The sequence below is a fragment of the Cutaneotrichosporon oleaginosum genome, assembly GCF_008065305.1.
Source record: "Cutaneotrichosporon oleaginosum strain ATCC 20508 chromosome Unknown ATCC20508_contig04, whole genome shotgun sequence".
NCBI classification, from domain to species: Eukaryota; Fungi; Basidiomycota; class Tremellomycetes; order Trichosporonales; family Trichosporonaceae; genus Cutaneotrichosporon; species Cutaneotrichosporon oleaginosum.
In genome coordinates, this window is record NW_027072173.1 from 1356239 (window position 1) to 1371489 (window position 15251).

Here is a 15251-nt window from a genome sequence, read left to right on the forward strand (position 1 = left end):
GGACACGATGTGGAAAACGTGTGTGCACATCGACATGGAGCGGACAACACAGGCAAGACCTGCTTATGCGTGTTGTGGAGCAGAGGCAGGAAATAGGAAGGGGGAGTTGATAATGTACATGGACAGGGCTGGAGGGAGGATGTGACGGTGGTGGCGGTGGCGGTGGCGGGCGGTGGTATGAGGAGAAGGGAGAGCGGAGTGATGAGACACCGCGGGTGTGATGATGGATGCGAGTGGCGGGGAATGGCATACGAGCACCCCAGAAGCCGGTACGTCTTGTGCGCAGCATGTGCATGAGGGAGGGTGTTGTGATGGCCGCCGGAGGCCAAGTGTTGTCGAGACATGACTCACCGTACCACTGCAGGCCAAGAGGACACACTGATTCACAGACAATCTCGAACTGGTCAACGTGAGCGTGTGCAGGCGTGACCCTGGATGATGGTGTCGACCCCTTTTGTCTCCCCCTTGCGTCCAATTGGCCTCGGGCGTGTCACTACCGGATTTACGCGCCTTTCCCTCCTTGCAGTGTCCCCAGACTTCCTGCAGTCAAACGCTGGCCTCGAACGCTGGCCTCGAACGCTGGCCTCAAACGCTGGCCTCGAACGCTGGCCTCGAACGCTGGTCTCGAACGCTTGACCGACCGACAGTGCTTGGTCGACCAGGCGAGCCCGCCTAATGGAGTGAGATTCACGCCAGGCTACGGAGAAGAAAGTGCCAATATGACTCGGTGCCTCGAATCGCAGCCTGATGTCGTAACGAGGACCGGTAGGTATGGGGGGGAGGCGTGAGCGGCGGAGACGGACACGTTAAAAGTTGTCAAGAAATCTAGTAGCTAGATAACCAGAACACGCGCTCAAGTGAAGAGGCAGGTTGACAGGAGGAAGCTTCCGCTTGTTGGAGGAGAGGTGGGGGTGGAGGCCAAGCGAGATACAAAAGAGGGGCACCAAGGCGCGCGCGGTGATGGCAGTAAGGAGGTGACCAGTAATTTGGATGATGTGTGTGATCGTGAGAGGAGCAGAGTCGTAGAGGAGGAGGGCGACAACGGCGAGGAGGTTGACGACGATGAGAGAGTGAGAGGATGAGAGGAGGAGAGGAAGGAAGGAAGGGTATTTATGAAAATGGACGGATAATGGATGGAAGAAGGAAAGATGGGATAAAGTGAAATGACGATTGTAATCCCATCTAACAACATCATTATCGAGCTGCTCGACGAGGACACGACTGTCCAGTCCTCCGACATTCCTCGCACCTCCCTCCCCACTCATGCCACTCCTCTCGCTATCCATGCCAATCGTCTCTCGGTCATACGTTCAACACTTTGCTTTCCCCGTCCCTCCGCGCCTCCGCCCCGCCGCCCATCTGCCCCTCATCGCCGCTCCTCTGCTCCACTCTGCTCTACATGTGCCATCTTCTAGTTGGACGGCCATGGAACACGGCCCTATTCCCCTCCCCACTGGTTCTGCCGCCGCCCGATCTCGCGTGCAGCTCGGCGATGCGCCTCTCAAGTGTAACAGACCAGAGAGGAACGGCGACCGACTCGCGCGCCTTCCGGGCGCTCTACCAGAACCAACCCAAAACAATCGCGATACGGGCACGGGGCAAGCACATCGGGGCACCATCGGCGCAGGTGACTGGCGTCTCATAACCACGACGGGCGCCGCCGTTCCTTTATGCGCGACCTCCCTCTACTTCCGGGGCGGTGTACACAACGTTGCCGCTTCTTCGGCACCCTGCACCACATGCATGCTACTGGTGCAAGGCGCAGCTCGAAACCCAAGGAAGGCCGAACCCGGTTTGCGGTTTCCCACGTCTTGTGGCTCCCGTGATCAACATGATGTCGTGCACAGCGCTAGGGGCACCCCCCTCTCGTGTGAAGCGTTTCTCGCGCGTCACAAGGGTGCAGTCCGACAGCGTGCGATACCATCTGCCTGGATGTTGCTGTTAGGCTTGGCGGCGGCCGATCACGCCCGTCGCTGCTGCTGCCTCGCCTTCTTCGGATGGCAACTCGGATACCGTAAGTCAAACCCTCCTGGGATCGTCGGAGAAAAGCCCGCCACACACAACGAGCGCCACATCATCCATGCAATCAACTCTCATTTAGCCTCGGCTATCCAGTCATCGTCCACTCATTGCTGCGGGTACTGGTGCCCCAATCCACAACCCCACCCTCGCACCTCCCCTATCAGCGCTTCGTTGCTCCATCAAGCCTGTGGATCTATTTGGCAACCCGGGCGCCCACAGGGAGATGGCCCTCAATGCATGCGGGGTAAAAACATGACAGTGTTAACACCGAATCAGGGTGAGGATAGGGAGAGTGACTACTCACGGCTAAACGACGATGGAGTGTCGCTTCCTACCTGCCTGCCGCGTTGCCGAACCCTCAAGCTTCTACGCCACCATCCACATGTTTTCGTCTTCGCGATGCTTCCATTTATTGTCACTCGTAAGTTCGACCGAGTGATGCGCGTGAGTGGAGCTGGACAGGGCGTCTTGGGTCCAGGACCTATCCCGAATCTCAATCGCCAATGTCAGTGGTAATGTGCTTCATCCTGGACTCCTCACTCCCCCCTTCTGATCTCGACGCGTCCTCCAAATGGATCTCATGCAGGTCCTCTCCTTTCGCTAGTCTCATAATCCAGATCTTGGGGCATTTTAAACCAGATTGACGCCACGGAGTGGGCTCCTCCAGTCTTCTACACCCCCACTCATGTCTAATTCCGCCCACGCGGTTCAACGCCCTTCTGACCACCCTACCCATTTACCATACAAACACCACACAATCGACGCAAAACGCCGTCCGAACAATGCCACGCACCCCTCGGTATCTGTGCATACCGCGTCGCTGCCACAAACTCTCTGCGTGCTACTAAGCGAGGTGGGAATTGAGCGGAGCGTGGCAGTGTTGTTCCTGTTGAGACGACGGAGAACCGCCGTGGTTGTTCACCAACAAAGCGTCCAAGCAGTGAACCGGCGAAAGTGTTTGACTTGGTTACTACGTTGCGGTTCGACCGTTCCAGCTCAACAAGCGCCTGCCACTGGTAAGCCCGAGAAATCCGCATGGTTGCATATCACGGCGGGCGCATCTTGGGCGCAACGTGAGGCCCGCCACACTATCGGTACTGGCGATAGAAGATGGGCCTATCTAAACCGCCTGATAAGAGCGGCCCAACGTCTCGACACTACCCTCTCCGCCCCATGACCCACAGTCCAGGCCACGCCCGTGTGGGCGCGGTGGTCCGCGCTGACCGCGGTATACAGGTACGTTGGCATTCCGTTCATCAGCGGAAAATGGGCAGCTAGCTCGCCGATCGCTGTGTGCTCGAGTACAGGCCAAGGCCAGAATCGGGCGCAAGGAGATAGCCCACTGGCCAGACCAGGCTCAGAAGTTAGCCGGATGAGTGCGAGCGGTCATGACGGCGGCCGTGATCGGACGCAAGATTGAGCACAGCGCAGTAGCCAAAATTGGACGTTTTCTCAGAGGTCGCTCTTCGGACGCGACGCTGCATAGTTACGGGGCTGCCCTACGCCTCGCCTCTCTCCGGACGGGTCGGAGACGTGGCTTGGCGGTCACCCTTGCCACCCGCGGACGAGGGCGCCAAGAGATGGTGCGTTCCGACAGCAACGCCCCATAAGCCAGACGCCGAGACGCCGAGACGCTGGGCCACGTGATGTTCATTCACTTGCATACCTGCACGGCACGTCTGTTCCTCTGCACGCTGCATGCCGAACGCAGGACCCCATTGCGGCGTCAGAGGTACATCCGACCCGGCTGGCCCGCGGATGCAACCCTCCGACTCGCACGTTCATGCGAGGCACGCAATCCTCATGGGGCCTTTATGGCCATGCCTGTCTGGCCGCACGGGCCGGTTTGAGCGCTGGTGCCTATGTGCCAAGCGTGCTGGCTGCCTGCAATGCCTGGCCATGCCCACAGTGCCTCGTCACTGCATCACGGGTGCCGCCTGCGCATGCCGCAGCCACGCAGACCCCCCGCTCGCACCCGAAGGATGCCGCCCACGTGGCCTGCATACCCCACGCATGGTGCTAACAATGGATAATAGCTCTATTCACGGTCCCGCCTGCGTCGCCGCAGGACAGGGACGAGGATGATCCTCATAATCTCAGGCACTCTGGCTCTGGCTCTACGTAGTTCTGGCCTTGGCGGCATCCACCGGAGGCAATTGCGGAATGTGGTTGAGTGGAGCGAAGCGCAGGCCGAGCTGGCTCGATTGGAAGCTAGCCTGCGATTGCATTGCTGCTCTCCGCTGCGGCACGGCAGGCACAGTGCTGGAGCGTGCGCGCGCGGCATCGCCGCAGAGCGCGGTCTGCGGACGCTGGAGAGCAGCAAGAGCTGCCCAAATTCCTGGCATGTCCTGTATGTCGCGGGCGTACACGCCGTGGCGCACCTAATGAATGCGATCACGACGGCGGCCAGACGGCCTGCTGACGGCGGTAAGCATGATCGTGCGCACGTGGACGAGGCTGAATTGAATGCGGAGGCGCAGCGGCGTGCGGATCTCGTCGTGGGAGAAGCGGAACTTGGTTTATCCTGCCCTTCGACCCTTGCCTCAATTGCTCCCTGCCGCTCCCTGGCTGATGGCACAAACATGCTAAAATGAAATGTCAGGCGGCGCAATTGACGTGTCAGCCTGCACGCCTTGCCAGATCGCCAGCCTCATCACGCCATCGGCGCAGATCCACTTACCCTAACTCGAACATCCGGCGTCGGCACCGACGCCGTGCCGGCACCCGCGACCGCGAGCGATCTGGCGGCAGGCGCCCGGCGACTCGCGAGCAGCCGCGGCTGCTCGCCAGACCCCGTATGCTAGTGCCTACGTGGCGGCGCACAAGGATCTCGCAGCGGAATGTTGGCGGCGCTGCGTAGCGCATTTGGTAATTAATTGAGTCCGACGGATGGTGGGAGCGAAGGTCGCGGTGCTCGCGGGGAGGCGGGTGGCATCGTCATCGATGTCTCACTCCGCTCGGGCCGCGAAGCGCCGGCGGGTCGGCTGTCGGACAAAGCGTGAATGTGTTGTTAATGCATTCCTGGACCTGATCAAGATTTAATGACATTCACAGCCTCAAATTTAGAAGCAATAGAGATCGGCTCGCGCTCGGCAGCTTGTCAGCTGCTCACGGCATGCCAAGCCGTCATAGTCAAACACAAGCAGCTGCATCAGAGGGGATGGTATTTGCACAAAGTGTGCCAGAGTACAAACATTGGGGGAAGATGGAACTGACAGACGGGCAACTTCCGAAGGCCACGTGATCGGTTACACTTGAAAGATCACTCTCACCTGGCTCGTAGGCGTTGAGCGGTCAAGTCAAGCAGAAGCGCCAGCTCTTTGGAGCGTTTCCTCTTCATGCCTTTCTTGTTACCGCGCAGCTCCGTGATCTTGCCAGAGTTGGACAGCTCAGCCCGGGACGCGTTGAGCGCATTTATGATGGCGATTCGGTCAAGCTCCTGAACTTTTGCGTTCAGTCCCTTTTGTGGGGCAAGAGTCTGACTGATGTAGACGATCAGGTCGTCGTCTACAGGCCAAGATCAGTTGACGAGCGGGTATGAGAGGCAAGCATTGACGCACCAGTTGGTTCAGCTCGATCAAAGTGCACATGCTCGCACTTCTTATCGGTGCATCGGCCCCCAGCTGCTTCAAAGGGGCACAGCTCAATGTCGGGGCTTCGCTGTAGTCGGTGGGTTAGTACGATCGACGACATCCGTGCCCAGTCCAGGGAAAGTGTCGGCTCAGCGTCAGGTGGTGGGCTGAACGCCAGCTGGCGGTACTGTGTAAGAAGAGGTTTGTAGGGACGGAACGTCTGCCCCTTTAGCTGTAAGCCTTCGCTCAACGTACGCTCGGCACGGGCGCTTCGTCTGCAGCTGGCATGAGAACAGAAGAAGTTGTAACGCTACCTGTCTCCACACTGAAACTTGACTCTGTGGCAAGGGCGTCAGCATCCCGCAGAGCCGGAGCGTCCGTACTTACCCGGTTCGTCTACGTCCATCCCATTGTCTGTATTGTAAGCGAGCAAACGGCGGTATGCAAACCTTGGCTCCCTTCGTCCGTGGCAGGCGATGGGGTTGACGCCGACAACTGGACGGGGTCGCCAATCGTCCCCTTGATGGCCGATTCGGCGATACTGCTCGCAGTCGTGGGGGTCAGCGCACCAGTGGGCGTGGCTTGCGCCGACGAGGACTTCTTCTTCTCCGCCAGCTCGGCGATGCGCGCTCGAAGGCGACGAATGTGTTCCTCCTTCTCTGCAATTGCGCGCGCCTTTTCCTCTTCCTTCTGTATCGTCTCCCAATCTGGCGGCATCACTATTGGGGCTGGGATTACAACAGGCGCGGGTTGTTCATCCTCGGATTCGCTGTCGCTTCCGTCGTCAAGGGACAGTGTCAGAGCAGTGGGGCGCTGCGCCGTAACGCAAAAGATCTTGCGGCGAGGACGCGACGCGCTAGGTGGTCGTGACGGCTGGTCCATGAGGTCCTCGGCGTGCGGGCGCTTCACCCCACGAGAGTTAGCACGAGACGGGGCACGAGTGGGGACGGGCGCTTGCACGGAAGGTGGAGCCATCGTTCCGTCTTCCAGTGGCGAGAATCGGGTCGGCTCTGCGGCTGGTGGCAGTATTGGCACCTGCGAGAACGTCGTCATCTGAAAGCTAAGCGATGGGGCAGTCTCAGCAACCTCGCCTTCCTCAGCTTCCTCTATCTCGCCTTCCTCCATTTCGCTGTCCACATCCATGGGCGGCTGTGGGGTTTGTCCAGTCTGTCGCTGTTCAGATGCCGCGGTAGAGGGAGCGGGTGTGGCTGCCGCGGAGCTCGGAGTGGCTGTCTTCTTACGACGCATTGAGTCCAAGAGGCGGCGACGAGCCTCAGCGAGCTCATCCACTCGTGTGGGGGGTGGGGGAGGGATAGGAGGGGGAGGGACCGATGGCGGCGATGGCGGCGATGGCGGCGATGGCGGCGATGGCGGCGATGGGACGCGTGTAGGCTTGAACTTTGTTGGAATAGGTTCTGTCGCAGGAGGAGCCGAAAGGATTGTCTTGGGCAGTGGTGCAGGTGGAGCGACTGCGGGCCTTGGAGAACGCGCATTGCTCGGCCCGCCGTCGTCCGCCGCGTCATCTCCATAGTCAAGGGTGTCGGGCCCCAGCGCTGCGCTATCCAGGTCGCGACGCTTGCGGCCCTTTGGTCTAGCGTTGATTTGCTGTGATTGCACAATAGGGGGCGGGACGGAAGGTGAGGCTGCGACGGTGGATGGGCGAGGGTTCGGGCGGTACGTGTCGATGGGGACAGCGAAGCGAGGGGGGCCAGCTTGTGGAACGGGAGGACGGAGAGATGAGAACGGAGGAGTGGGCCAGCTGGTAGGAGGAGCGGCGGGTGGTGGTATGGGCGGCAAAGGGTGCTGGAGGGGAGGCTGGGGACGGGGTGACGGAAGAGGAGGGACCATCCGCTCCACCATAGCCTCCATCGAGCTGTCGGAGCTGGGACTGAGTGGGCCACCGCCACCATTGGTGCCAGTGGTGTGGACGATGACCTCGACATCGGGACTGGAGTTGCGGGACGAGTTTGCGCGCGAGGCACGCGAAAGCGCGTCGGGTATGCCTGGTGTTCCGCTGTTCTCGCGGAGTGGTGAACGCGCCTGCCATATCTCTGGCCTCGCGCTGTTCTTAGCCCGCGTGTCTCGCTCCTTCTGCTTGGCAACGTATTCCTCCACGACCTGCCTGACGAGGTGCTGAGGCGCGCCGCCAGCAACAAGCTGATTGGGATCTACCTCGAGGACGTGGACGAGGTCGCGCAGTTCTTCGAGGAACAATGCCTCTTCTTCTTTGGACACTGCCTTCAGCGGGGCCGGAAGTTGATAACTCACTGGGAGGCTTGGACGAAGACTGACGTGGTGACAAGGTTACGACGGTCGATCTAGAGATCTCCGCGGGCTGCGTGTGCACCACCACAGGCATGGTGTCAGGGGGAGGTGTGCCGTCGCTGATCTCGCCTTCTTCGCGTTCAGATCCAGCTGCGGCCGCGGCGTTGTGCGCTGCGCGATGATGAGCTGCAATGTTAGCTTGCGCTGCTGCAGCATCAGCCTGCGCCTTCTTGATGCGGCTCTTGAGCGCAGCGGCGCGGAGTGCATTTATGTCTTTTTGGGAGGCGCTGGCGACGGCCTGGGCGTGGGGGGGTCGGATGTGTGGGACATTCTGTGTGCGGGGATTTCGTCCATTGTTCGAATGGGGCGATGAGGGGCGTGACGAAGGAGCAGAGACGGCGGGGGAGGGGTTTTCCGACGTACGGGGATCGGCACCCATCCTTGATGTGACCGATCCCATTGGATTGAGCTGAAAGGCTGGGATGATGGCGATGGTCCAGACGTGGAGAGAGACAAGATGAAGACTTGAGGTGGCTGTTCGGTCAACTTTGACAGCGAGTTTCAGAGGCGGAAGCAAATCGGGTGGCGACGTGCGGGGCGCACGAGTGAGGAAACGATTACGCCGATGACGAGCACGATTGCTTTTGCGACATTGAGTACGAGAACAGGCAGAACAGAAAGAACTGCATATGTTCTGAGTGGACGAGTGAATACCGAGGGATGTGTGTCCCGTTCCATCGTGTTTGATGTCGGCCGTGGACGCTGAACTCGCCTCCGGCTAGATCCCGCTACGCCACCGCTCTGAGCCACGCTGGACGAGTGGCATCGCAATCGTCTCTCAATCATCCCGCTGCATCTGCGTATCTGCTACATCACCGATCGCGTATCGCATACAAATGTAGTGCTGATCTCCACTGTCCTACATGCTACAAGGTTTCATGCTACGAGCGCAGCGGCTCCAGGAAGCTGCACATCGCCACACCAATAAGCCCATTCTCTGAGCGTGCAATCTGCCGTTAGCTGATACCGTCACCGGTGGCGGGACTCACAACTGCACCATCATTGTCTACCCCTGCCTGTGAGTACGGGAAGTCGCGCAGTTCGGCTACACGGCCAATTTCGTGGAAGACGTCGACCATGTCGCCCGCTAGCAGCGGGAGGAAGCGGAGGCCGTTGAAACGCAGGTCTCCAAGCTCTATTGGGTCAAAGTCGGCAACGGCGCAGCACGAGTACAGGACGCGCGCGTTGCGCCATGTCTCGCCGGCGTCGGGCTCGTCCATTCCCATCGGCGTCGTGTATGTCTCGGGCGTCGCATCCTCGCTGTGCGGCTCGCGCGGCGGCTGAAGAAAGTACCCGTCGGGCGGGGTCCGCTTGTTGTAGTACGCATCCGAGGGGGGCGTGGTGTTCCCCAAACCTAGCGCCGAGAGGCCGATGTCCTGGCGTTCATACGTGACTGGCGATTCGTAAACCGGCTCATTCTTACGGCTATCGATTGACAGGTTGTCGAAGAGGAACCTGTCGTTGGTGGTGGGTATCCGCGGCAGCCCGAACGACAGCCGGTCATTCTCCTCCGAGTGCGACTGAGCTGCCGACGATCTCGCGCTGGTACTCTTTTCGCGTCGCAGCGACGGGCGCTTCATCATCATCGTGGAGCGGGCGCTCGGGTTGCTGCTGCTGCCGCTGACACTACCACTGCGCGAATCAAGAAGGCTGGTACTGCTCTCGCGCCGTCGTTCACGGTGGCTTGCTCTTCTGATCAAGCTCCCGAAGATCGAGCCAGAGTCGGGTCTCAGCTCCGGTCCAGTTGAGCCTGGCGGCGTGTCAACGTTCAAGCTAATAGACCGCCGACGTGGGTTGGACGCGCTCGACGGGGGCTCCATTGATGAGTGCTGCGATGCGGTGCCGGTAGGGGTGTTGCGCAGAGTCGATGATCTTGCATCAAACGAGGGCATCTTCCGATGCGATGGCGGTCGCGAGGATGCCGTGAAGCGCCGAGAGCTAGGCGCGCTCCCGCTGCTTCCGCCGCTAGCTCGGCTCATGTGACCGGCGTTGAGGTTGTTCGCCCGCATTTGCGCGTCGCGCGCTCCGTCGCCGCCGGTAATCTGCAGGCTCTTCATAATATTGTTCGGCTCCCTGTGACGCTCGAGCCAGGCCTTGTGGATCCCGCGCGGTGTCGACACATCCATGCGTACCTCCTTGTATGTGTTCCCGACCATGGACATCTCCATCGGCTCGCTGAGGTACTGCGCTGAGAACAGTGCGAGCGTATCCCGCAGAGTTTCAAAGTACTTCTTCTGCGCCCCGACGAACGCTCCCAGCGACATCTCGTAGATGCGCGTAAATCCCTCCAGAAACGCTGGCAGCTCCTCGAGCAACTGCGAGTGCACTGTGACGTACTCGTTTGCCTCCTGCAGCAAGACCTTATCAATCGACTTCTTCGCCTGTCGGTGTGCAACATAGCGCGAGTACACGTCCGACTTCTCGTCGAGCTTGGCGATGATTGCCAGCGGGTTCTTGGTTGTCTCGCGGAGCTTCTCCAGGTTGACGAGGATGGAGTTGCGCACTGTTTGGTTCTGAGATTAGCTTGACTTCCCAACAGCCTGCTCACCAGCTCCTCCCATGCCCCCGTCAGGATGTTGTCCAGCACACCCGAGAAACGAGCGACCTTTTCGATTCTATCATCGTTCGTAACTCTTCGCCCAAGAGCATACCACTTGAGAAAATAAATGTTGATCTCCATCTTCTGGCGCAGGAGCAACCTAGCGGCCTCACACCAGTCCGGGAGCTCCACAAGCAACCTCCGCACGTTGCGCTCGCAGTCGGACAGGCGCTTAGCCAAGTCTTTGAGCTGCGACTGGGCGTACGGCGTAATGTGAAGAATCGCGTTCTGGTCGTGCCCCGATGGCGCCTTGTCTTTCTTAAACCGCCCGAGCAGACGACCTCCCCCGGCACGCTTCGGGTCCTTCACGAGGTTGACGGACGACGACGACCGTCCGCCAATGACGCTCGAACGGCCATTCATGACGTTCGAAATAACGTCTTTGCGGCGCTTGGCTTCATCAACCTCCAATGCGAGCGACTTGGCCCCCTCAGCGGCCTGACGGATAGCGAAATAGTCTGGATGAGCTGGAGTAGTGCACGACAACAGGTCTTCGAACAGCAACGGATACTTGGTCACGCGCTGGACAGGCTTGATAAGCATCGAGTCGAGATTCCACGCATGGGTGTGTGCCTTGACTTTGGCCCAGCACTCGTGAAGATGCGCCGAGTACGACGGATCGTTTTGCAGTTCCTGGAGGCGCGCGCTCGCCTGTGCCTGCCGCGAGCAGTAGTACGTGTACAGAGGACGAAGCCGAGGCAGTGTCTTGAGGAATACCTCCCCCACACGATCCGTGCCGTTGCCTCCACCCGGTGTGGCGGTCTCATCTTCCGCATTGCCGAGAGCTGCCTCAAGCTCAGTCGCAAGAGTGTCAGAGACGGCAGCCATGGCCCCAATATTTAGGAAGATGGTCTTGATGTCCGCCTGTGATAGCGGCCGAACCATACCGGCGCCGAAGCGGGCCACCCCACTCATGGATGATGGGGTCGATGGAACCTTTGGCGAGGGTAGCAGCGAAGTTGATGATGACGCCGCTCCTGATGCAGAGTACGACAAGTCCACTGAGCTGCCTCCCATGTCTGTGCGCGGGCTTTTGATGACTGGCGACATGATACCGCTCCATGTATTGGACCAGGCAGAGTCGGCCCCGCTGGCTCTCCGCTCATGTCCACTGGTGCGGCGCATGGGTCCATCAACTTGGTAGCCACTGGTACGCAATCCGCCGTCATGACCGCTTGTCCGCCGAGGCATGTCACTCTGCTGAGCGCTGATGCGCCTGCCTAGCTCCTCCATTGGCGAGCCGTATGCCGAACTGCGTCTAGAGTGACGCGACGAGTCCATGGGCGGCGTGCTGGCCTCGGATCCAAGCTGGAAACCCGAATCGGGGCGGAAAAATGACCCGATGTAAGCGTCACGGATGAGGGCGAGATCCGTGGCGTGCGTGCGCTCTGTGTGCGCAATCTCGCGCAAGAGATGGCTACGGCGCGACATGTGCTGGGGCGAGGGGGACCTGGTGACGGGAGTCGACGCAATGAGCATGCTCTGCGGCCGAGCTGAACCATCTTGGGGCCGAGGGGACAACATAGGCGGCTGAAGACCAACACCAACGGGCCCGGTGTTCGACCGCGGGAAGCTGGGTGAGCCGAGAGGCGCCTCAACCTCCACAACCTTTCCGTTCTGTGTTCGTTTGACACCTATCTGAGGCATGGAAGGCGAGCGCATTGTGGGGTGCTGGCCCGGACGCTGGGCTGTTTTCGGCGTCTTTGGCGTCTTTGGCGACTTTGGTGTCCTTGGAGTGCGAGGAGTAGCCGGCAAGTCCTTGTCGACGAAGGTGTTCGTCACAGGCGTAGTCGGGTTATCCTGCAGATTAGCTCAGGTCACGTTCAGAGCTCACCCCCTTGGATGGCGGTGGTAGCTGAAGGGAGGAATTGCGCTTCTGGCCCCATAACACGCCATCTATCAGCGTCTCCTGATGGTCGTTGGCGCCGCGGACGTGCATGGCCGGCCCCGTCTCATCAGCTGGGCTCTCGTACCGTGCGCCGACAGCCCACAGATTGACGGAAGACGCTGGAGCCGATGGTGGAGCCGAATCGGGGCTGTAGGTCGACGGGAAGTCGCCGGATGATGTAGTTTCAACTTCGGATGTGGGACGCGAATCGCCGAGTTGCATCGATCTCCCTGGAATGGAGGGCGCGGGCGTGACCGGTGCAGAGGTCGACGATGTCGACACGGACAGGCGTGCTTTGGCTTGATCCGGTGAAGCCAGGAGCACCTCATGAGCATCTCCTAGCGAGGAATAAGGTGCGAGCGCTCGTGCTGTCTCAGCCAATGGCTCTGGGAATGCTGTGGCTCCTTGAGCGTGATCGTCTGAGTGGCCGTGCGTGGCTGCCACCGACCCTGCATCTCTGGACGAGTGAGACCAAGGCAGCTGCTCAGGGGAGCTGGCAAACGATGATGCCCTTGGTGGAATCGTCAGGCCGCCGTTGGTGCTACCTGTCGTGGTGTCGCCGCCAGAGTCAGAAGGCGGTCCGGAGTTGAGAGAAACGGCGTTATCAGCAACTGACAGCGAAGCTAACGCGGCCAGAGGTGACCCTTGTGGGCCGTCAGTCCTCGGTGCGGAAACGCTCGGGCGCGGTGTTCGCACATCCTCCAGCGCAGTTGGTGAAGATGCTTCTTCTCGTGGTGAGGCAGGATGCGCAAGCGGTGTAGATGATTCTGGTGCAGGACACAGACCATCTGGGAGTGGAGGCACGGGCGGTACCGGTGACGTGAGGGGGGCCTCAGAAGCGACCACCGCGCGACTCTGCCGTTTTGAAGCAACGGCGCTGGAGGATACGGAGACATTGAGGGCTCTCAGTGGACTTTTCGCAGGCACTGGCGGGGTCGAGTTGGGGACAGCTGGTTGTCGAGCCTGTGGAGGAACGCTCAGCCGGCGATTCGACATAGGCGGAGGAGGTGGACCGGTCGAAAGCATAGGGGAGTTGGGGGTGGGGGAAGGTTGGGGCGTTTTGGGCTGTCGGCCCGATTGCCTGCCTGACGACCCACCACGCCGCGGTAATCCGGATAGAGGTGGAGGAGTGGAATAATTGTGTGAAGATTCGGTCCCAAAGCCTTGCGAGTCAGAGGTGACGCGTGAAGGGGGTGACGAGGCCGTTAATCGTGGTGGTGGCTCGGTGACTTCTCGAGAGGCCATCATCAGTCGCGACGGGGATGCGTCCTCTCTCCGCGGGATGCGGCTCCGTGAGGAGGAGGCAGTGGGCGTTGTAGACAGCGACACGAAGCGTGCGTCGTCTTGTGCAGACCCTCGCCCGGATGAAGGCCCGGAGGCAGATTCGCCGCGCTGGCGCCGAAGCGACGCGTGCGCTTGTCCTTGCGCCGACCTCTGCCTGCCTTTCGACCGGGATGGGGACGACTCGCGTGACGTTGCGCGACTTGCTGGTGCAGATGACCGAGGAGTAGAACTCTGGCGGTAACCGACACCGTTAACTTTAGTGTGAGGAGGGCGATCGCCAGGAATGTTTCGAGCATTCCCTCCGTTGCCAGAGGGAGACGACGACGCGTGAGAGGGCTGAGGCGTTGAGCCACGAGATCGCTGCTGCCGCCGAGGTGTTCGGTGAGGTGTTGTTGACGATGAGGACGCCTGCTCAGCGTGTGGTGATGAGGAAGAGTGAGAAGGGTTGGAGGACGGCCGTGAATGTGACCGTGCAGGAGAAGCTTGTGAAACGGCGATTGTGGGGGCGTCTCGAGGAAGGGGGGTGGCGTTCGATGGAAGGCGGCCGGGGACCGGCATATGGGGCGAGGCAGTTGTGCGGCGAGGTAACGACGAGGCTGACCGTTGACGGCGTGGTCCCGACGCATTGGTCGACATTGCAGTTCGAGCCGAGCCTTCCGCCGAAGTCACGCGCTGCATGGTCGCCGCCGGAGATGGAGAGGAACGATTCCACTCACGTGCGCCCGGCGGCGCTGTGTATGTGGGCGACGACGAGTAACCAGACGGCCCTGCGGCAGGAATCTTGGTGGCCGCGGCACTGCCAACTAGAACCAAGCCTTGCACCGTTGACGGTACACGCGGTACTGGTACGTGGCTCGGGCCGGCGACGCCGCTAGGGCCCACCAGACGATCTTTGCCCTCGGAACGAGATGAGGGGAGCGATGGACGACGGCCGTTGGGAGTGGAAGATGACGAAGGGGCGGGCGACACGGAGGGCAGCACTAGCCGGTCGGCACGGTAAGCTATTGGGCTACCGTTACCGGCACCGTTGGAAACTGATCTTGAACGTGCTTTACCGCTGGATACTCTTGCCGATGAGCTGAGAGAGGAAGAGGAGGAGGGCTTTGGGATGCGGCTGGTGGCGGACTTTGGGGATGTGGGAGGAGTCGCAAAGGGAAGGGATATGGATGAGGTTGAGCTTCTGCGTGACGATGTGGCCGTGGTGGTCGAGCCTGTCAAGGCAGGGGCCATCATTGCGCGCGACTGCGCCAGAGTGGGGCCGGTACGGAGGGATGGTAGCCCTTGGGGATAGATGGAGGCTGTGAGGTAAAGTGAGGTGAGGTGAGGTAACGGAGAGGAGCGGGAAGGGGTTAGGTGTGGTGTTGTCGGGTCGCCAGGTCCGGTGGAGGCAGAGAGACGGCACGACTGCGGTGGTCTTTCAGGCGGGCGAGTGATGATTCAACATGAGCGCAGGCATGCGTGGAAGCGGAGCGTGTGTTCGGGGGAATGGAAGAGGAGGGGGGTATGAGACGAAGCAATGCAAGTGGATGATGATGAGATGAGGAGAAGGAGGAGAAACGAC

At 60.3% G+C, this 15251-nt stretch overlaps 3 protein-coding genes across 3 annotated transcripts; 1 reads left to right on the forward strand and 2 right to left on the reverse strand.

Moving 5' to 3' along the window:
• Positions 1-1263: 1263 nt before the first annotated feature.
• Positions 1264-2538, forward strand: COLE_04979 (uncharacterized protein; the record flags this gene model as incomplete). Its single annotated transcript, XM_018419304.2, has 1 exon — positions 1264-2538. The coding sequence occupies one exon, from the start codon at positions 1264-1266 to the stop codon at positions 2536-2538; it is 1275 nt and encodes a 424-aa protein (XP_018278174.1).
• A 3452-nt stretch (positions 2539-5990) lies between these two features.
• On the reverse strand, positions 5991-7953 carry COLE_04980 (uncharacterized protein; the record flags this gene model as incomplete). The annotated part of the gene is made up of 2 exons (XM_018424821.1): positions 5991-7828; positions 7863-7953. The coding sequence occupies 2 exons, from the start codon at positions 7951-7953 to the stop codon at positions 5991-5993; spliced, it is 1929 nt and encodes a 642-aa protein (XP_018278175.1).
• Positions 7954-8800: 847 nt separating this feature from the next.
• COLE_04981 (uncharacterized protein) lies at positions 8801-14923 on the reverse strand (the record flags this gene model as incomplete). Its single annotated transcript, XM_018426025.2, has 4 exons — positions 8801-8869; positions 8909-10432; positions 10468-12318; positions 12353-14923. 4 exons carry the CDS (start codon positions 14921-14923, stop codon positions 8801-8803), a joined length of 6015 nt encoding a protein of 2004 aa, XP_018278176.1.
• Between the last annotated feature and the right edge of the window lie 328 nt (positions 14924-15251).